General features: G+C 52.9%; 2 protein-coding genes across 2 annotated transcripts; one reads left to right on the forward strand and one right to left on the reverse strand.

Annotated features, from left to right (window-relative positions):
- Positions 1-996: 996 nt before the first annotated feature.
- NKIRAS2 (NFKB inhibitor interacting Ras like 2) lies at positions 997-3585 on the reverse strand. Its single transcript, XM_057405286.1, has 3 exons — positions 3451-3585; positions 3106-3347; positions 997-2111 (listed from the first exon to the last, which is right to left on the reverse strand). The coding sequence occupies exons 1-3, from the start codon at positions 3542-3544 to the stop codon at positions 1872-1874; spliced, it is 576 nt and encodes a 191-aa protein (XP_057261269.1). The 5' UTR covers positions 3545-3585; the 3' UTR covers positions 997-1871.
- A 144-nt stretch (positions 3586-3729) lies between these two features.
- Positions 3730-20563, forward strand: DNAJC7 (DnaJ heat shock protein family (Hsp40) member C7). The gene is made up of 14 exons (XM_057405287.1): positions 3730-3882; positions 11665-11753; positions 12242-12366; positions 12450-12563; positions 13080-13154; positions 14928-15046; positions 15358-15511; positions 16216-16380; positions 17375-17466; positions 18578-18651; positions 19216-19362; positions 19591-19743; positions 20054-20116; positions 20266-20563. Exons 1-14 carry the CDS (start codon positions 3800-3802, stop codon positions 20301-20303), a joined length of 1491 nt encoding a protein of 496 aa, XP_057261270.1. The 5' UTR covers positions 3730-3799; the 3' UTR covers positions 20304-20563.
- Positions 20564-21110: the final 547 nt, after the last annotated feature.

Raw genomic sequence — 21110 nt, forward strand, 5'->3', positions numbered from 1 at the left:
GAGGGCAGGAAACATGCACAGGGAGCAAGGAGCTGTGCACCTGCATCTGCCATGGGCAGCACTGAGCCCTGGTGCCACTGCACCCTGCCACGGAGGACAGGAGCACGAGGGAGCCCCTGGGTATGGATTCATCTGCTCAGGACAACTCTCCACACCAGAGGAGGAGGAGAGCGGAGAGGGCACCAGAGAAGAGCGAGCTTGAATGGAAGGTTGGGGGTAGAGACAACCACGAGCTCTTACAGCGGTGATGGGAGATGTGGCTCGAGGAAGGCTCCAGCAGCACAGGCCCTGGCAGAGACAGGAGATGGTCGCACAGCCCAGGGGACACGTGCAGCCCGCAGGGCAGGAGGGAGGACATGGCTCCCACCGCATCGCAGTGCCAAGCAGGCCGTGGCTCCAGCCCTCCCCTGCTCACCTCCCCGGGCTCTGCCCCAGGCTGGTCCCCATCAGCCCTGGCTGCAGCAGAGGGGGACAGCACGGCCCCATCGGTGCCCTCCAGCCTGCAGGAGCCATTGGACACTGGGGGGGTCGTTCCCCTACCTTTTGCTCTCTAACAGGCCTGTGCTGGAGCCAGCAGCGCCTGCTCAGTCACCCCCCCCCCCCAGTGGAGTCCTGATACACTCCTCTACTTGGCACTTTAACCCTTGAAAGCCATTCCTTCTAATAACAATAATACTGCAATGAGAACCCCCCCCTTCGACCGTGTCCCCAACCCCCCCCAGCCCCCTACTCCTGTGCTATCCAAAGCATTTACTGCCTTTGACTTAGCATACGCTGTACTAGGTTGTAGGGCATAGTCCATAGCGCTCGATGCCGTGTGCCCCTCTGTACATAACCTTGGAGTGATGTGAACAGTTTGATTCAAACAAACAAAGCCCCCCACCCCCAGATGGAATAAGCAGACTCTAGGGACTTGGCCAGTACCCCTCCTGTAATGTTCATTGTATATTTTTTTGATGTACTATAACTGTTGGGGAAAAAAAAAAAAGGAAAATATTTTGATAACTGAAGCTCATGGCTTTATTGTGTTACTCAGTCAATAAAAGGAACAAGTACAAACAAGCCAGCGTGCTCTTGTCACTGGTGTTTCCCTCCATCCACCCTCGCCAAAGGGAACACGTGTTGCTGGGCAGGACCAGGCCACCTTTGCCTTGTCTTGTGGTGGTTCTGAGGTGAGTGAGCACCGTGAGGGATGGGCAGTGAGAGCCCCAAGCACCAGGGTGTGCAGGCAAAGCACAGTCCCAGCTTCGCCAAGGTCATGACTGAGTCTGCACTCAGCGTGCAGTGTGGTGGATGTGAGCACCCTGCCATCGGGAACAGCATCTTGCCCTGCACTGGGCACCCACTGGGCAGGATGCCTGAACAGTCCTGCACGTCAAGGAGCAGTGGGAACTGCCGGGTAAGTGGCGATCTGCCGGGGACCACCACCGAGCTGGCTGGGGTGGAGCCGGAGGCAGGGCCAGCAAACGGGCTCTTCTCACATGGTAACAGCACAACAAACCAGAGCAGCTCAAGGGAGGGGATTGTGTCCTCAGGCCGGCTGCTATCCCCACCTGCCGGCCAGCCCCGTGCTCTGCTCCCTCAGCAGCCTATGGTACCCACGGAGCATCCCTCCGTGAAGCCTGGCTTTCCTGTGCCGCCTCCAACACCTGCATGGGAGGGATGTGCAGAGAGCAGGCCTTGTCCCAGTGCAGGGAGATGGCTCCCCTCTCATCCTCAATGGCCATCCCCAGCCCTGGGATGCATGTTCCTTGTGCCACTGCACTTCCCGCAGGCTCCGTGACACCAAGCAGGCTCAGCAGCAGGTATGTAAGAGGGAAGAAGGGGGTGCAGGAGAGGAGGTGGCAGTGGCAGTGAAGGGAAAACAAGGCTCAGCCATCCATGGACCCACTGCCCTTGTTCTTGCGGCTCAGGGGGAAAGCAGACTTGCTTTGTGGCTGTGTCATCTTACTGGCCAGGTAGATGAAGGGCTCGATCAGCGTGCGCCGGTCGGCCACGGACACCTCCCACAGCTTCACCTTCTCTCCCTTGGCCCAGTGCTGGGCTGTGTCGTGGTCCACGCGGCGCTGTTCCTGCAGGTCACACTTGTTGCCCAGCACCACGATGGTGACCTGTTCAGAAAGGGTGAGAACAATCCCTGCAGATACCAAAGGCAGAGCTGAATGGTGCTGCCTGGCTCTGCCCTGGAGACCCTCGCTGCCGGGCCCTGCAGTTAATCCCTGCTCCATGCCAACGTCCTTTCAAGCACATTTCCCACCTGGCAGCCTCCCCTCCTGCTGGGGGCTGTGTGTCTCAAACCAGCAGGCCCTGTTGAGCGCTTGTACCCTCAGAAGCATCCCAGGCCAGCAGCCTGAGCCCAAGGACCGTGTCCCTGTGACAAGCAGGAGAGAGTCTGACACTGGAAATAAAGGGTTAACATTGTGCCTGCTTGCTTAAGCAGTCGCTGTGCTTGGTGAAGCAGAACAGTAGGAGTCAAAGTTGCTAGAACGGTGAAGCAGAATTGCAGGAGTTACAGCTGCTAGGGAGAATTGCAGTAGGTAAGATTCATAGCTTAATATTTAAGACGTTCTTGTTCAAACAGTAGCTTTAGAAAGAAAAGGAACATAAGATAGCCAGAGTAACAAAATCTACAAACTTGACATGCTTCTGCTTTAAGATACATAAAACTGGCTTGTACCGAACCTGAGGTCTGCACAGGAGCCAAAACCCCATTGAGTCTGCGTGAAAGCAAGAGGTTACTCGCGGTGATGAAGAGGAACTACAGGCCTTCATCCTCACGACCCCCTAACGACCACCACTGGGAGGCACTGCGCAGGCGCACCAAAGGGACAAAAACTAATTATAATACTAGACGGTATTTGCATATGTATGAGGCGTGAAGCGATCCCATGTTTAGGCGATCATTATATGGAATATAAACGAACTGAGTGGCAAAGGAAGGGCGGGCACGGTTTTAGAGGGGCGATCCCCCACGCTCCCCAGCGCTGAGTAAAGCATCCCTACGTTACAACCCCAACGACTCCCACTCCGCCCGCGTACCAAGGCCCTGGCGGCGGCAGCGAGCAAGGGCAGCCGCTGCCAGCCCGCAGCCCGCGGGGCGCTCACCTCTTTCTTGTCTTTGCACTTGTCGATCTCCTTCTTGAGCAGCTCCACCCGCTTGAAGGACTCCCTGCTGTCCGTGCTGTAGACCAGCACGTAGCCGTCCGTGCACGAGAAGCAGTGCTTGGGCAGCTCCAGCCCGTCCCGCAGGCCCCGCGTGTCATAGAAGCGGACCTGCTCCCGCACCCCGCGGTCCGTCTCGATGGAGCCCACGTAAATGTCCTCCTGCGTCTCGATCATCTCGGAGCCTTGCCGGGGAAACGAGCGGCGGCCGTGGGGAGCGGCCCCGGCCCCGGCCCCTCCCGGTGCCCCCCCGCCCCGCCCGGTCCGTCCCGCTCCCCGCGGACTCACCGACCACATGGTTCCCGTACAGGAGCTGCTCCAGGATGGAGGTTTTCCCCACCGACGCCTGCCCGCACACCACCACCTTGCAGCTCTTCCCCATGCCGCCTCCCCGCTGCTGCCGGCCCGCGGGGACCGGGCGCTCCCGGGCCGGGCCGGGGCCTACGGGGCCGCCGTCGGTGAGGCGGCGGCGGAAGGGGCCCGGCGCCACCGGGCGGGGCTACAGCGCTCCCCCTAGCGGACGGGCGGACCCGCGGCACCGCCCCGCGCCGCTGCCGTTGTGCGCCGAAACCCCGCCCCTTCCGGCGCAGCGCCCGCCCCCGCGCCGCCGCCAGTCGCAGCCCGGCCCGGCGGTAAGATGGCGGCGGTGGCCGAGTGCGATGTGATCATGGCGGCGCCCGAGGGACCCGGCGAGCCCGAGAGCGAGGAGGAGACCCGCAGGTAGAGCGGGGAGCCGCGGGCGCGGGGTCCGTGCTCCCGGTGCGGCTCAGGGGAGCCGGGGGGGAGCCCCGGGCTGCGGGGAGCGGGTGAGGCCCGGGGCGGCGGTGCCCGGGGCCTGGGCGCGGGGGAGCCCTTCCCGCACGGGGCAGGGAGCGCGCCGGGTCCCTGCGGCCTCCTCCGCGGAGGGGGCAGCGCCAGCGGGGCTCGGGGCTGCGGCCGGTGCCTGCCCCGCGGGCCAAGGCCGCTCCCCGGGGCTCGCAGGGAAGCGGTGGCCGCTGCTCCCGCCCGGGGCTGGGCCCCGCCGCGCGCTGCAGGGCGAGGGGTGGCTTTGGGGGGGGGCTCGGCTGCGCCTCCCGTGTGCGGGCTCCCGGTACCGGTGTGCGCCGGGGTTAGGACGTGTCCCTGTGCTGGAGCCGGAGCTCGGGGGTCCTGGAAGCGCAGCTGTGACATGTTCCTGTCGGGAGCCGCTCCGGAGGCAGCTTTGTCCCATTGCTGCGGAGGAGGGAAGAAGCTTCAAGCTCCTGCTCCATCACACCCGGTTCCCCTGTCCCTGGCACCATTTGGAATCCACACACGGCAGTTCTCACTCTGTCGCTGGGGGTAAGGAGGGGATCTCAGTTGCAGGTGACCGGGCAGAGCCCTGCTCTGAGCCCATCACCACAATGCGAGTGCTTCTTCAGCGTGGCCTGGTGCCCCTTGCCCAGGGGAGCGGGCAGCGGGTGCTGAGCCCGGCGGTGCTGGGATCCCAGCCTTCCCTCTGGAGCAAGGCAGCCGGTTCCCAGCGGTGTCGCAGCCTCCACAGGCAGCGATGGGGGGAAGGTCCATGCCTGGTTCTGCAGCATCTCGTGCAGGCAGTTGGTTATCTCCTGGGGAACTGGGGAGGAGAGAGCTATTTCTGTACAAAGGGAGGCCATTGCTCTAGAAAACGATCCGGCGGATGGAGTTGAAAGGATGAAACAAAACTGAAAGTGCCCTCTGAGGAGCAGTGTTTTCACAAGCATATTGGTGGCCTGAGGTTACTGTCAGCACTCGGAGCTGCTTCCCGGTGATGTCATTCTGAGGAGTTAAATTAGATGTTGCTGAAGAGGCACCTGGGTGTCGGACGTGGAACACGGACCAATGCTGGGGCTGTAAAGCTGGGAAAGCCCTGGTGATGGGCAGCTCATTCCTTGCCCTGGGCTATTTAAACCCAGCGTCTGGAATGGTAAAACCATCTTTGGGTGTTTTTACTCCTGGGAGTGACCTCTAACGTTGCCCTTCCTTCCTTCCTCCTTCCCAAGCTCCACTGCAGAAGCGATGGGCACAGGAAACCCTTTGTGAGTGGGATGATCTTGGACCAGGCCAAGCAGGATTCATGGGCAGCGTTGGGTCCTTGCCCTGCTCTGAGGGAAGGTTCAGCTCTGAGGAGCACGGGCTCACACAGCTGGGCTTTTCTTGGCATCCTGAAGCTGGTGCTGTAGTTTGCGGTTGTTACCACGCAGTGCTTTAGTTAGGTGCCTTCACAGCATTTCCTCTGTTGTTGTTGGGATATTACTCCTTTATCTTGCTAAAAGAGAAACGCGTGGGTAGCAAATGAATATTCTACTTCCAGTTATTCCTTCTGGTGGCTCAGAAAGTGTAGGCCTTGCACAGCCAACCTTAAGGAAAGGACCTGAAGATCATCCAGTTCCAACGCCCTGCCACAGGCAGGGACACCTCACACCAGACCATGTCACCCGAGGCTCTGTCCAACCTGGCCTTGAGCAGTGCCAGGGATGGGGCACTCACTTACCACTTCCTTGGGTAACCTGTTCCAGGGCCTCAGCACCCTCACAGTAAAGAGCTTCTTCCTTGTATCTAATCTCAGTATCTCATCTCATGCCTTTCTGCCAGCCAGGGCAGGTCTTCTTGGGGTCCTGAGCATCAAACCTCACCTCCACTTTCGTCCTTCCTGTCTTGCATCAGTTTCTTAACTTCTGTGGCTCAACTGATCTCAAGTAAATGAGGGTGATACAGTCGCTGTACTAAGGAGAGTAGTTGGAGGCTTAATTGGGTGCCTGATGTCTATAATCCATCTTGAACAGGCTCTGCATTAAGGGGCATGCACAGACGCACACTGGAATCTGGTTTCGTACAGCCTTTAGGATGTGCCTGGGCTATAAACCCCAGCAAAAAGAGGTGGAAACCTTTCCTGAATCATTGCTGCAAGTCAGCACCAAGGGCTCCTGTGCCCTGTGCTTTTGTTCAGGCGTTACAGTACAGCCTGACACAGTTACTTCACTTGAGGCCTTTGTGTAAACGCACAGTTCCCTTCTCGGGGAGTTAATCCAAGTCACTAAGTTAGCCCAAGTGGAGAGCTCTCTTGCAGAGTGGTTGTAACTAGTGCCCTGCAGCAGCTGGACCGTGCCAGGCAGCTCACTCACAGGTTGGTTGAGGTACAGGAATAGCGTGTGGTCACAGGGTAACTGTCGGCTGCTGCTGGTACATTGTGGGGGTCCTTACGGGAAAGGGTTGATGTAACTGAGTTAATTTTATCTGCTGGGGAAGGGTGCTGTTAGTGCTGACGAGCGGGGCTGCTCCACCCCCAGAAAGTCACCTTGTTCAATGGATTGTAAAGGTTCTAACCCATGGGCACAGCTTTTCCCTGGGATGCTGGGGTTTTGCCAGGGAGAATTTCCTTGTCATCCTCCTGGCAGCGCCGGATCCTGTCGGATGTGCGTGCTTAAGGCTGGCTCTTCTCGTCCCCAGCGCTGGAGGATGCAGGAGAAATGCCTCCACTCACTTGGAAAATACCATTATGAAATGATCTGCCCTGACCGTTGCCTTCACGGTGCTGTAGCCACAGCCCTCAGCTGTGTTGATGCCTCAGTAGGAAACCACTGGTACCTCTAGTTGAGCAATGAACGTGAAGTTTGCCACGCAGACTAACTGGTGCAGAAGCCAGGAAGGCTTTGAGGCTTTGGGTCACAGTCAGGTGGGCAGATGTTGGGGCTTATCAGGTGTTGGTGGGTAGCAGGAGTCTTTCCAAGGCTATTTTGCATGAGAGGAGCTGCAGCCTGGCCCTGTCCTTACTCTGCATTCACAGGGTGGCTTCAAGGCGTTGCTGGTGGGGAAGGGTTGTTATGGGATAGCCCGGAGAAGGTTCAACTATTCCCATGCCACTTGTCAACAGGAACTTGAGTTTCCCAGGCTGTGAACTCAGCCTCTTTAACTAATATGTAATTACTTTATGATCTTATGATAATACAAGGAGCAGAAGCTGCACATTCGTTGTTTGCGTGCCCGTGGATTTGCAGTGTCTGAATACTCTGCATTAGGTGGTTGCTTTATACGGTATGAAAAATTTACACAGTACCTACAATTCCAGTCTTTTCCTTTACCATGAGCCATGCTTTTTTAGGGTGAAGCGTGTTGTGGATGCAGTGGGTTTACCATCTACTCCTTACAGCTGACTGGCTTCCTTAATTTAGGCGCCTGTGGAAAACAGCAATCTCCAGCTGGTTCTAGACCCTTCCGTGGGGTTTCACAAATGCTCTGGAGTGCCCCTGCCAGCAGTGATGAGGCTGTGGCTGTGAATTAGGTTCATCCTGAGCACTGGGATTCAAGTGGGTTGTGTGAAGCTGGGGGCTCCTCTGGCTCTTCTCACCGCCGCAAGCAGGGGTTTGCTTCATTCCTTCCATTTCTTGTGGCATGATTTGGTTCTTGTGGCTTTTGGTCTTCCCTGTTTGAGTTTGTCCTCTGGTAGTGGGAGTGTTCTGGGGTGTGTGTAGAGAACAGGATGGGCTTTTAGACTCTCCATGCACATGTTAGCATGTACAGGCTGAAGGTTTCCCTGCCTGTGGGTAGACATCGGCATTTTCATTCCCCTGTTGCAGCCAGTGGTAAACCCACTCCTTGTGCAGTGGGGGGTGCTGATGTGCAGAGCAATCTGTGCTGTGCAGCAGCTTGGGCTCTGCTGCGCCAGGGTCAGCATCCTGCTGCTGTGCTGCAGAGGGTGCTCACAGTGGAGGTTGTGTGTGATTTTGTGTCGGTTCTTGCACCAGAGGCAGAAAGCACAAACGCTGCTGATGGGAGATTCTGTCTATCCATCTATCGAGTTACATTCCCTTTGCTCTGAATCCTCACTTAAGAGTGTAAAGCCTAACCTGGAGGAACGGCCTTTAAAGCACTGAAGGAAGAACGTCCTGTGTGTATCCCTGTGGTCCCGTGTAGTGTTTGGCCCCTCTTCTGAGTCCTTCAGGAAGGGAGGGGAGGGGATCGTGTGTCCAGTGGCAAATCTGACAGCTAATTTTAAGCTTTAGACATCTGCCTGCTGTGAGCTCTATTGAGATCATCAAACTTATTTTACCCCCAGCAGCTGAGGAACATCTGACAGCTGAGAATCTGGCCTGGATTCCAACCCCCAAAATGCTGGGTGAAAGCATCATATCCCATTCAAGCCTCTGAGAGAATCACTTAGAAAAAGCAGGTGTGTGCCTTTTGTCAGAGCATCCCCAAAAGGATTGCTTGGCCAGGACAGGATTTTGAAGCCTTCCTTAAATCCTTGCTATTTTAGGGGGTTTTGTCACCGTTTCATAATGGAAGCAGGAAATGAAGTAGGAGTGAGGGTCGGGAGAGAGTAAGTCTGCCGCCTGCTTCAGCGCTGCGTTCCTGGGGCTGGGGGCATTGCTTCGAGCATGTGCCTGTGCACACAGGCTCTGGGCCAGCACGTCCGGACCCGGGAGGTGTGTTAGTGCAGATCCCCCCCCCCGGTTCTGATGACAGCAATTGGGGTACGGCTGCGTGTGTGTCGCTGGGAGCTGGAGCAGCGCTGGAGCGGGGGCCGCGTGTGGAAGCTCTGAGGAGGAGGAGGCACAAGTAGGGAGGGAAACGTGGGATTGTGTCAGTGGTGCGCGGGATGGCTGCAGCTCCCAGCTCGGCTCTGCTGGGGCGAGCAGGGCCTGAGCTTGCAGCAGGGCACGGGGAATAGAAGGAGCCTTGTGATGGTTCCTTCTCCCAGCAGGCAGGCGGCGAGCTCCTCCGCTGCGGCCTCCGGGGAGCACTGGGACGTGCAGTGGGTGCTCGGCTGGGCAGCAGCTCCTCAAGGTGGCAGGGGCTGGGGCACCTGAAGAATTAGGGGTCCTGACAAGTGTTCTAACAGAGGAGAAAACAATTGAGCAGCTCCCAGGGAGCAAAGTCCTCCAAACACTTCCCTCCTTGTGAGCCCGTGCTGCGCGCCAGCAGTGAAAGACCAGCTTCTTCCCGAGATCCTTGGTGCAGCTCTTCCCTGTCTTCTACGTCCAGTGTGGAGAAGCCCTGAGAAGACACTGAGGTCCCATCACAAAGCGATCCATTCAGCCTGGGGCCTATTTATAGCAAAGCACGATTCTTCCTCAGTTTCAAAAGTAGCAAGTGGGGAATGCAGCCTACATCAGTGTGAGATGCAGAATGATCTCATTCAGGCTGCAGCATCTGTTTGGATTGAAACAATTAGCAGTGATATCAGGAGATCTGCATTTGCTGTTGTTGGAGCCAGGGGCCGTGGTAAACAAGAACTGTTTTCTCTGTGTGCTTTCTGTGTCAGTGGAGCACAAGTGGGGAGAGATGCTTCTGTTCTGGGTCTGGGACCTCAGGCCATAGCCTGGCTTTTCCAGCCACTGGCTTTGCCTCTGTGCTTTAAAGGCAATTAGCTTTTTCCTTCACAGCCGTGTGTCACCATTGAGCTTTCAGCCATGTGAGCAATAGAAATACCTGTGGACTTCCTTCCTCCTTGTGTTACCTGAGGCACTGTGACTTGTTGACACGTCAGTCTGTATTAAAAGGACAATAAACCAATAAAACTGACCAGAAAGCAGTAATTCGTGTGTGTGTGTTTTCTCCAGCATCTCAGAACACCAGGGCTTTGTGAGAGCTGCTTTTCCATGTATCTGTTTGTTTCTCCCATTTTCCCAGCTCTTCCCAGCAGTCTGTTGGCAGACAGGATGCTCTGGCACCCAGCCCTTTAGCTCTCTCTATTAAATGATGCTTCCTCAGAGCATGACAGGTAAAATTGCTAAAAGGCTTGTGAATCAGGGGCTGCTGTGCTAAGCAGGTTGCAGATCACTTCTGCCATCAGTACTGTTCACCATTCTGTGGATTACACAACGGAGAGCTTCTGAGGGAAGGGACTTTTAATAGGATCTGTGGTTTTTCCTTTCCATCTATGATTACAGAAACAAGAGAATAAAGTTCTCTTTCAAGCACTTCCTGCCAAGGCTCCGGAATTGCAGCGTTCCTGATCGGTTTTTCCGCCGTATTTTGAATGTTTGATGGGGAACACTGAAAAAAGGTGGTCGGTTTGGGCACGTTTCTAATGCTGCAGAGTACGAGGCCTGCTGCTTGTGACCCGGATCCATCCAACAGGCACTTGTCCCTTGTAGATCCTGCGGGGAGCTGCTGGGTGCTGGCTCTGAGGCCGGCTGCAGAGCAGGCACCTGCCTTGGCCACGGTGCTGGGAAGGAAGGTGAGGGTGGATGGAGGTTCAGCAGCTCCCAGCTCAGAGGGATGGCACCCAGGCCTCAAACACCCCCAGCCACACGCTGCGGGCTCTCCCCTCTCTTTGGCAGAGCAGAGTTCCAGCAGGGCTGTGTCTGCTCCCTTGCTGGGCTGTAGCTGACAGCAAAGGCTCAAACTGAAGGTGAGGAGCAGGCACCCCTGTGTCCATTGTTCCCCCAGCTGGCAACGCCGTGCTGGCTCCCTCAAAACAACCCCGTGCACGAGGCAGTTGTGTGGGAACGGCCAATGGCAAGGCTGAGCGAGGTGAAAAACATCTGAACTGGTCTCAACACAACTCCCTTTGTTCTCTCTCTAGTGGGCTTGCTGAACATTGCTCCCCTTCAGTGGTGGGTGCCTCCTCCCCGCCGCGGCTTCTGCGCTGCCTGGTTGCGCGGGTGCTGCCGAGAGGGGACAAACAGGGGCTGTGTCTCGGCTGCAGCAGTGAGGTGCCAGCAGCACGATGCGAGTCTGGAGTGCTGTGTCTGGAGTGGGGTGCTGCTGCTTTTGGGTCGGCCTCGCAGGTTTTATGTGTTAAACAGTCCAGGGAGGGAAGCGAGCGAACTAAAGCACCGAGTTGAGCTACACCACCATGGTATAAGTGCCCTCTCGGACTGCTTCTCTACAAGGGTGAAGGTGAATGGAAGAGGAGCAGGAAGGGTTTAGTTTCCTTCAGGAGAAACTTTGCTTTTCAGGAGTTTAAGGGATGCTGCTTTAAACCATATGTTGTGTGTTTTTAAATGTCCTAAGCTGTCTCTGCAAATGCTCGCTCTTGAGTGCGAGGACTATTTCTGGACCTGTTGCCAAGGCAGTGCCAAGCTTCTGCTTGAGGCTGCACCCTTCTTTCTCTTTGATTTAGCTGTCTTTTGAATGTAGAAATTGTTCTTGGCCCTGTTTCTTAAGTATGTGGGACTACTGAAAGATAAACAGCGCTCTGTTCCTTGACTTCAGTGAGTGCTGAGCTTGTGCAGCACCTGACAGGAGCAGGCTGCTTTCATTAACCATGTACTGGGGAGTTTTGCTGGGCTCTTGGAAGCCAGTGCCCCTGTAGTATTAGCTGGGGTAACACCCCCGAGTATCCCTACTCATGGCCCTGGTGAAGTGAAGAAGGACCAGAGCCAGCTGGATGGCATGTGTGTGGTTTCTCATGCACAGGGTTTACAGAGGAAACCTCGCAGCAGCCAGCTACAAGCATTTTGAGCAAGGTTGCTGGGGGATCAAATACTCAGTCGTGGTCAGAATCTGTCCTGGTGCTCAGTTCCTCCCCAAACGTGGTGTTTTGCTTCCTTTCAGGGAAGCAGAGTCATTCAAGGAACAAGGAAACGCGTACTACGCCAAGAAGGATTACAACGAAGCATACAACTATTACACGAAAGCCATAGGTGAGAAGAGTTGGGAATAGAAACCTTTGCTGAATACCACATCTGAAACTCAAAGCTGGTTATTGATTGCAGACATAGCAGCAGGGTTTCTCACAGCACGTGCTGGGTGCAGGCTCTTTGCCTGGGCAGTTTCACCAGGTGGGGAGTGCAGGTCGGTGCCAGCATGGGTGACTGCAGCAGTTCTTTGTTTCTCCTTTCAGCTAGCATGAAACCAGCCCAGCTTTCCCCCTAACTCAGGGTGAGCAGTGCTGCCAGGCTGAACACCACACGCTTTTGTCCTGTGTGTAGTGTGGGGAGCAATAGTTTTACACCTTGCTGCTCCTAACAACTGCTGGACCACCGTGGGTCATCTTAAGCCACTCTGGTGGTGTTTTAAAACAGGGAGGGTTGGGTGAGTTTTTAATCCAACCAGGGCTTTTTAAGATGTTCTACAAGTTGTGTAGCTGCTTGCATGACACTAACAGCGAGTGCTTTTACACCTCCTCCAGATACCTGTCCTAATAATGCCAGTTATTATGGTAACAGAGCTGCCACACTCATGATGCTGGGGCGATTCCGAGAAGCACTGGGAGATGCTCAGCAGTCTGTCAGACTGGATGATAGCTTTGTAAGGGTACGTGGAGAACGTCAGACTTCTTACTCATGTCTCAATACCCTTGTCCCCACCTATTGCAACTCCCTTTTAACTCTCCTCAGGGCCATCTACGGGAAGGGAAGTGCCATCTTTCCCTAGGGAATGCCATGGCTGCCAGCCGCTGCTTTCAACGAGTTTTAGAACTGGATCATAAGAATTCCCAGGCGCAGCAGGAGGTGAGAGGTCCTTAAGGTTTAACTATTCCCAGTCAATGGGGCAGTCAGAGGGAATGGATTGAGCTGGTCAGCCTTTCGTTTCCAGTATGCAAGGTGCAGTCACAGCACTGGGAGCTGCTCTAAGGTCTCCCCTTAAGGAGCCTTCTCCAGGCTGACCCAGCCCAGCTCTCTCAGCCTGCTCCAGCCCTTGCAGCATCTTCCTGGCCTCCTCTGGTCTCACTCCAGCAGCTCCACATCCTTATGTTGGGGGCTTGTGATAGAGGGCTGCTGCCATTTCTGTATCTCATTCACAGGGGTACATTTTCCTGGGCTACCAGTTAGGTCACTTGATTTCAAACTGATTTTAATGTTGGCAGAAGTATTCCCATAAATCTGTGTTATTGTTCCGTGGTCTGCAGTACTTTCTGCTCTGATGGTTTAGGGATTGTGCTTAATGGTCACTGCATAAATGCTGCTTGATGGCGTTTCGGAGCAGTGCCTGTCCTGCAACACTTGCTGTGTTCTCCTGTCTTTCAGCTGAAGAATGCCACTACTGTGCTGGAGTATGAGAAAATAGCTGAGGTGGACTTTGAGAAACGGGATTTCAGGAAGGTGAGGTTGACTCCATTGTTTCTGTGTCTTATCTGTCCGGTTCAGGCACATGCATGTCTGATTTCCCTGCCTAGCATTAGCTGGGCCCTCCTGGGAGGTGCTGTACAACATCTGCTGTTGAAGCAGGGCTGTCTTGTGGACTGTGTCATAGCTCTGAAAATGGCTCTGTTACTGTTTGCTTTGCAGGGTGAGTGGAGCCACAAATGAGCTGTTTATAGAATCATAGAATCACAAACTGGTTTGGGTTGGAAAGGAGATTAGGATCATCAAGTTCCAACCCCCTGCCATTGGCAGGGACACCTCACCCTAGACCATGTCACCCAGGGCTCTGTCCAACGTGGCCTTGACCCCTGCCAGCAACGGAGCATTCACAACTTCCCTGGGCAGCCCATTCCAGTGCCTCAGCACCCTCACAGTAGAGAACTTCCTTGTATCTAACCTGAAGTTCCCCTATTCCAGTTTAAACCCATCATCCCTTGTCCTATTGCTCCAGTCCCTGATGAAGATTCCCTCCCCAGCATCCTTGTAGGCCTCTTACAGGGGCTCCTGATACAGGTGTTGTCAGCAGCAGCATTTGATTGCGCTTTGTTCCTAAGGTGCATGTCCAAGATTCTTCTTTCTCAACTCTTTAACTGAAGCACAAACCCAAGGCTGTTGTGTGGCAGTGTTCTAGGGAGGGTCACTAAGGAGGAATGCACATCTGCCTGGGGCATTCTCACTGCTGCTTCCAAATCTTTCTTGCCAGAGCCTGCAACAGGATGCACTGGTACTCACCTGATACAGTAAGAAATGACAGCAGGAAATCTGAAAGGCACCAAACTGACTTCTTGAGCAACTGTTTCTGTTCAGTGGATGCATACAAGGTCCAAGTTTGGCCCAGAAAGGAGACTGTCAGGCGCATTAAGCTCATAGTTCAGGTCACTGACTCTTAGGCTAAGCTCTCAAGATTGTGGAAGGGTCAATCCCACCTTTGTATCACCTGGTTATGAGGCACAGATCGGAGGTAGGGTCAGCCTGAACTTGATGTGTAGGGGTTGCCCTGCCTGGGTTGCATATTCTGGGCTTTTGCATCTGTCCCTTCACCTCTCCTGTGTCCCTTCAGTGGGGAGGCCTGCATGAAATGTCAGCTTTGTTTCTGGAGAGCCCGCTCCTGCTCCTTCCTCACCCAGAAGGCGCAGTCTGGAGCACAGTGCTTCCCAGAGCTGGCACCCGTGATGTCACGGGCCGGGCAAGCAGATGAACCTTGCTGGAACAATGACCCTCTTCTCGTGCAGATGTCCCCACCAGTGAGGCAGGGATGGAAAAGACCCATTAGATCACCCTGCCCGTTGCAGGCAGAGCAGTGAAGATCAGGCCCTGCACTGTACTTTGTGTTTTGTCCAGCCCAAAGTCTCTCCATCTATTGCATTTGTGTCCTTCCCAAGTGTCTTTATGATGCAGGAGACAGGGGCAGAATTGTCTGCCTTGGCTGCTCCCATCGGGCCTGCAGTTTCAGAAGAGTTAAAGGGATGGACCTTCTACAGGTGTCCATTGCATCTTTGTAGTGCTCTGTGTCAGTAACGTAGGTGCCCCGGACCTTTGCACCCAAAGCCCTTTAAAAGATAAAACACCTGCATGTGAGTCTCCAGCAGCAGAAGAAAGGGATGTTTGCACACTTCCCTTCCTGGGCAGAGGCAAACATGAAATCCCAGTGGTGGTGACGGTGCAGCCTTTCCAGTTAGGCTTTGGGCTGTGTGCTTTGCTCACGTTTGTGTGTCTTTTTCCCCCCACCAGGTTGTGTTCTGCATGGATCGTGCTTTGGAGTTTGCTCCTGCTTGTCACCGGTTCAAAATCCTCAAGGCTGAGTGTTTAGCATTACTGGGTCGCTACCCAGAGGCACAGTCTGTAGCAAGGTGAGTGTTGGAGTTACAGCTGGTGGTGAGTCCTGACTGCAGCCTGAAATGAATGAGGCAATATGGAAACAGAGTCCTTAATGCAAATTGTGCTGAGGAAGAAGAGAGCATGGGTTTATCCTCTTCAGAGCTCATCTTACCTGCATTTAGACTCTTAATAACCAGCAGTCTTGCTTGAGCCAGACTTCCTGCACATCTCTCCCTCTGACTTGCTAAAATAACTGAATACCTCAGTGGAAGAGGAGTGCTTTTGGAGGGCAGCAGGAAACTGGACTAGGGAAACATTTCACTTTTCCATGTGTCTGTTGCAGTGACATCTTACGGATGGACTCGACGAACGCAGACGCTCTCTATGTGCGGGGCCTGTGCCTGTATTATGAGGACTGTATTGAGAAGGCAGTGCAGTTCTTTGTCCAGGCTCTCCGAATGGCTCCTGACCACGAGAAAGCATGTCTTGCCTGCCGTGTGAGTCTTGGCCACTGGGGATGGGGCTGCAGAATTACCAGGGGTTTCTTTTTTCTCACCCTAACACCTCATTTGGTTCTGCTGGATCAATCCCTTCTCCCTCCCTCAACATTATCATTCCCCAGAGCTCCAGTAGCAAGTAACGTGTCCTTCCCAAAGCCAAGCAGCTGCTGCTTTAGGTAAAGCTGAGTTGCTAGAAGCTCTTTCTCAGAAGACTCTGACACTTTGAAGGCTGCCTCCCTTTCACTCTTTGTTCCTCGATCAGATAGAGCAACAGTAAAACTCACTGTATTCTAGAAGAACTTGGTGCCCACAGGTTGACTTCTGTTTAAACACTGCTCCTTTCACATTGCTCCTCTGTTGTAGCTCTTTGACTAAATCTGAGGTCCCTCCCGTTCTTTGTTTCCTTTTTTTAATCCATAAATTTACTTCATTGTCACGTTCTCATCTTAAAAATGAGGCAGCCTTTGAGAGCGCCTGTGACTGGCACTGACTGTTCCTTAGCACTTCTCCTGGAGGGAAAGGCAGAACACTTGCAGCTTGTCAAGCTGCTGTAGCAAGGCTGAGACCTTGTATCCTGCAGTGGTCCCTGAGACCAAATTAAAACCATTATATTCTGAGGACCCTCACCCAGCAAAATGAGGTGCTCGGTCCCCCCCGAGCCGGTTTCCCAGTGTCCTTAACCAGGGTGTGTTTCCTTTCAGAATGCCAAAGCACTTAAAGCGAAGAAAGAAGATGGGAATAAAGCATTCAAAGATGGAAACTACAAACTAGCATATGAACTGTACACAGAGGCACTAGGGATAGACCCCAACAATATAAAAACCAATGCCAAACTGTACTGCAACCGGGGGACGGTTAATTCAAAGGTAAGAAGCTGGCAGGGCTCTCATCGTGTTCCCTGCCATGCAGTGCATGAGTTGCAGAGCAGTTCTTGTGGAAAGCATGGGCTTCTCTGGCTGCTGGGCAGCGGGACCTTTCTGGTGCTGTGGGCAGCGCTTTAGGTTTTTGTGCTTGCACAATGATTGGGTCTGTTCCAAACAGCCAACGGAGCTGACTCCCAGAGAAACAAAACTCAAATAGTTGGGATGCACAGAGTGGGAGGGAGAGGAGGGACATAGTTTAGCCTTATCTTAATCAGCAGAAAGGATCCCTATTTGTTTCCTTGCCAGTAATGAGGAGGTAGCTCCTTTATTTTTCTTACCCTTGTAGGTCATGCTGTCTTTCTTGGGGTTTTGATCTAAACCACTGTGACCCAATTTAAAAACCCTGGGCTCTTCTTTTTCCCCAGGTTTGCTGCTGCATTTTAGCTCTGCACTGTCCAGTGAAGCAGTCAGACACTTGATAATGCTTCCAGTTCCCCCCCTAGCATTTCTCTAGGCACGTTTCTTCCTCAGCTGTCTCTTGTGTCAGTGCCTGCTCTACCCGGGAGGCTTTTCAACACCCCAGCTGGGTCAGGAGAGACAGAGGCTGATCTCCAAACGTGGGGAGTGGGGTGAGCTGGAGGCAGAAGGAATGGCTCCTTTGCATGGCTGTGCCTGAAAGCAAAGAGTGCTTTAACCAAAAATCCTTGAAATGTTTTCAAGTTTCTTTTCCTGTCTGGGAATCAGTTTGGACACAGAAGCAGTTGGTTTGGGATCGTTGTCAGGAAGACCCAAAGCACCCCATAATTCTACCATTGCATTAGCTAAGCTTCTAATCTTTCCCTAGGGAACAAAGCTGTGTGTTCTGGGGGGGGTGGGAACACACAGGAGAGTGGGATTTTCCAAGCTTCTTTACACCTTTCATTTGCCTGAAGTCATGATGCTGTTCAGCAGGCTTGGTTCTGGTTGGGATTCACTGAACTTCTGTCTGACATTGTAGCTTAGGAAACTTGAAGAAGCAATAGATGACTGCACGAATGCAGTGAAACTGGATGACACGTATATCAAAGCATACTTGAGGAGAGCACAATGGTAAGTAGAGCTTTGTGATGGACATGCTGAGCATGTCTGTGGGTAGGGAGCTCCTCCCCACAGCCCTGAGTGACAGGGGTAACAAATCTGAAGCTTAACTGGATAAAAGGTTCTGTCTTAAGGGGTATTGAATTTATTCCCCTTCCTTCTGCTGGCAGGGGAAGCCCTGTGTAGCCTGTTCTGCCACTGCCTATTGATTGCTGTGTTTAGGCAGGATTAGTTCTAAAGCCTGACTTGCTGTGTTTATAGACTAACATAAGACGTTCAGTCCCAGAGAGCCTGTTTGAGAAGGGCAGAGCTGCTCACCACTTCCCACAAAGCACGGTCTGAAATGGGATGCCCAGGAGAAATCAGCTGGGACCGTGCAGGGTCCAGCCCTAGATAATACTGCAGTGTCATGCAGTGGGGCTGAGGGGGTTGTACAGAGGCAATTCAGGTCTGTGTGTCTCCCTTTGTAACTTGGCACCAGCCAGGGAAGCAGCCAGAGCTCTGTTCTGACTCTGGGTGTATTTGCTGCTTTCCTCATCACCCATTATTTCTCACTTTGTGGTGTGAAGCTGCCTGCCTTGTAAATGAACTGAAACTGCTGCTGCAGCCTTCCAGTTGTGCATTCGTTTTAGTGTACAACCCCAAGCTCCATTTCAGTAGCTGCTAAATGACAGTAAGTGGTTAATATGTGAGTAAGGCTGCAGTGCCAACAGACAGGCACCCATCCCTCTGAGGTGCCAAGACTGTCACTTCCAACCAGCGCTGCTACTGTACAGCTCTGCCCCAACTCCCTTGGAATCTTGCTGGCTGCTTTCAGTTCCTGCAGCTGGGTCAAGTGATGGTCAGATTGGTACAGCAGAACCTGTGCTGCCAACTGAGCCTGCAGGTTCTGCTTGGAGCCCAAGCTACAGGTTCCTGTGCCAGGGTTGCCCACTAATAGCGAGTGTCTGGGCTTCCAGGCAGTTGAGCAGTGACCCCCTGGGGGTTCCTCTGATGCTTGCTCTTCCTGCAGCCCAGTGCACATCTTTTCCTTAATTCATATCCAGCCAGAAAGCTTGTACCTGACCCCCCTTTTGATACTCCGTGGGAAGTACACCTTGGCCACCCGTGTTTCTTTCCACAGTTACATGGACACAGAACAATATGAAGATGCTGTAAGAGACTATGAAAAGGTTTATCAGACAGAAAAAACAAAAGGTGAGTGTGTTGGCATTCTTCCTGTGAGCATAAGTTTCCCTTATCTCCCTTTTTTTGTTGGTGGTGCTTTTGTCTGCCTTTTTTCCCTACATGATACTCTGATTTGCAGCCTTTGGCCCCAGCAGGACACTGCTGGAGGAGCTCTCAGAAGCCCTCTGAAATGCCTGGTTCACAACCTGCTTTCTCTTCCAGTCTGAAGATAATTTGCCCTGTAGCTGAAGCAGTGCCCCACATTCACAATATCTGCTTGTGGTTCTTGTTCTCAACTGTCACCTTGCTTTTTGAGTAGCCTGAAATGATGCAGACAGAGTAACCTTCGTGCTGGTGGTTGTGTCTAGGACTCATTTAATAGCACGGAGACATTTCCCTGCAGTTGGAAACAGCCTTCAGTGGACAGTGAAGCTTTAATCAGATTCATGACTAATTCCAGGTGGGCTGCTTACTTGGGGCACTTGAATCCTTCAGCCCAGCTCACCTCAACACGTTGATCTTCAGCCTCTTTTAAAGCAGGAGATTGTTCTCACCGCTGAAGTGGCTTTCCTTTGGCATTGTGCTTCCTTCTAGAACACAAGCAGCTTCTAAAGAACGCACAGGTGGAACTGAAGAAGAGCAAACGGAAAGACTACTACAAAATCCTTGGGGTGGACAAAAATGCCTCTGAGGATGAGATCAAGAAGGCTTACAGGAAAAGAGCACTAATGCATCATCCAGGTATCCACAAACAGCCTGTTCTTGGTGCTTTGATCCCTTGCTCTGTGCATGTGCCCTGCACAGCTATCGCTCAGAGGCAGGAATAAATAGGAGAGAGGGGATTTCTGGACAAATAGGAGTTCTGATCCCACAGCTCTGAAGTACACGTGGCATGGCTGGGAATGTGCAGTGGTTTCCATTTACACTCGAAACTAAAAGCTTCTTTCCTGCTTGCTTTTGTATCCTTAGACCGGCACAGTGGGGCAAGTGCAGAAGTGCAGAAGGAAGAGGAGAAGAAATTTAAGGAGGTTGGAGAAGCCTTTACCATCCTGTCAGATCCCAAGAAGAAGGCTCGCTATGACAGCGGCCAGGATCTAGAAGAGGATGGATTGAACATGGGAGGTAGGTGTTCCTTACGCTGTTCTACCACGCCAGCCTTTAGAAAGATGGGAGCATTTGGACTCTGCCTTCTCCCATAAAGCAAACCTCCCAGTTGTAATAATTATGAAGTGGCTCTTAAAAAGCATCTGAATGGCAGAACTGCTCCGAGTGCCTGTTTTCTACTAGGCAGTGCTCAGAGCAGGCTGGTTGGTTTTACCTTTCTGTCTGTAGCATGCTTTGTGGGCCCTCAGTGAAGGGGTGGTTTGTGTGCCATGAAAAGCTGTAGCGGGCTGTTTCACTTCTGCTCACAACTTCCTTTTCTTCCCCGTAGACTTTGATGCAAATAACATCTTCAAGGCCTTCTTCGGTGGGCCAGGTGGCTTCAGTTTTGAAGGTAGGTGGAAGCGTTCTCAGCTATGGACACGTGAGTGCGCGGATGGCTTGACGGGACAGCTGAGTTTCCCCGTGCTGTTTGGAAAGAGTATGTTCCTTTTCCACCTAAAAAAGTACCTAAGAGCTAATATCTTCAATTTTCCCTTTCAGCTTCTGGGCCTGGAAATTTCTTTTTCCAATTTGGCTAAAAAACCGCCCCCAAACCACACCACACATACCTGATCTGCTTCTTTTACCCTTGAACACGGACATACTTAGACTCCTTTCCTTCATCATGTCTCATTGTACTTAGAGCAGTTTCATTTTCTCGGTTGGAGACCTCTGTTTTGTGTGCTTTTGTGTGAAGAGGAAACCAGCTCGGGGAGGGGAAGGCTTGTGACTTCTGTTTTACTGTTAACTTTATTAAAAAAGAGAAAGAAAAATAAAGCTTTGAATCTCTTGGTCCCTCCACGCTGGCCCCTACTTTTGGACTGTTCCTGCTCCTTAGGAGCAGAGGATTTCCCCGAAGTCCTCCTGGAATCTTGTAAGAGACTGAAGAAAGCTCCTGTTTCATTTCGCTTGGCTCTGAAGCACAGGATGGCAGCATGGCCAGGGGCTGTAGTAACGTGAAGTTCTCTTAATCTCCTGAAGATATTGCCAAGATTCAGTCGAGTTTCATACCATCGCCGTTTCCCTGTCCTTTCCCTTTGTTTTGGGTTTTTTTTGCCATGGTTCAATGAGAACGGTACACTGGGGCATTAACTGAAATGCTAACGTGTGAGCTGAATGGTTTTGTATCTGAGAAATGCTTCTTTGGATTGAAAAGAGCAGCTTATGTGAGAATTGCCTGTGATGCAGCTAGAATGAAGGGCTTTGTGTTTCCACTCTCACGAGTTGTCCTGTTCAAGGGGACGTCGAATTTGGGCTGAATTTCTGTACTTTTTATTTCATTTTATTCTTTTTCTCATTAATCCACTTGAACTTTTGATATTTGTGCTGAAACTTGATTTGCTGGA

The sequence above is a fragment of the Pezoporus wallicus genome, unplaced genomic scaffold (assembly GCF_028554395.1).
Source record: "Pezoporus wallicus isolate ANWC-B61680 ecotype Strahan unplaced genomic scaffold, APGP_CSIRO_Pwel_v1 contig_14230, whole genome shotgun sequence".
NCBI lineage: Eukaryota > Metazoa > Chordata > Aves > Psittaciformes > Psittacidae > Pezoporus > Pezoporus wallicus.

Bases quoted from the DNA above. Each gene is read 5' to 3' on its own strand.
- NKIRAS2 (XM_057405286.1), bottom strand. From the start codon at position 3,544: ATGGGGAAGAGCTGCAAGGTGGTGGTGTGCGGGCAGGCGTCGGTGGGG. The intron at 3,348-3,450 runs GTGAGTCCGCGG...TTCCCCGGCAAG, and splicing joins GTACGGGAACCATGTGGTCG to GCTCCGAGATGATCGAGACG. The intron at 2,112-3,105 runs GTGAGCGCCCCG...CTTTCTGAACAG, and splicing joins AGTGCAAAGACAAGAAAGAG to GTCACCATCGTGGTGCTGGG.
- DNAJC7 (XM_057405287.1), top strand. From the start codon at position 3,800: ATGGCGGCGGTGGCCGAGTGCGATGTGATCATGGCGGCGCCCGAGGGA. The intron at 18,652-19,215 runs GTGAGTGTGTTG...GCTTCCTTCTAG, and splicing joins TCAGACAGAAAAAACAAAAG to AACACAAGCAGCTTCTAAAG. The intron at 19,363-19,590 runs GTATCCACAAAC...TTGTATCCTTAG, and splicing joins AGCACTAATGCATCATCCAG to ACCGGCACAGTGGGGCAAGT.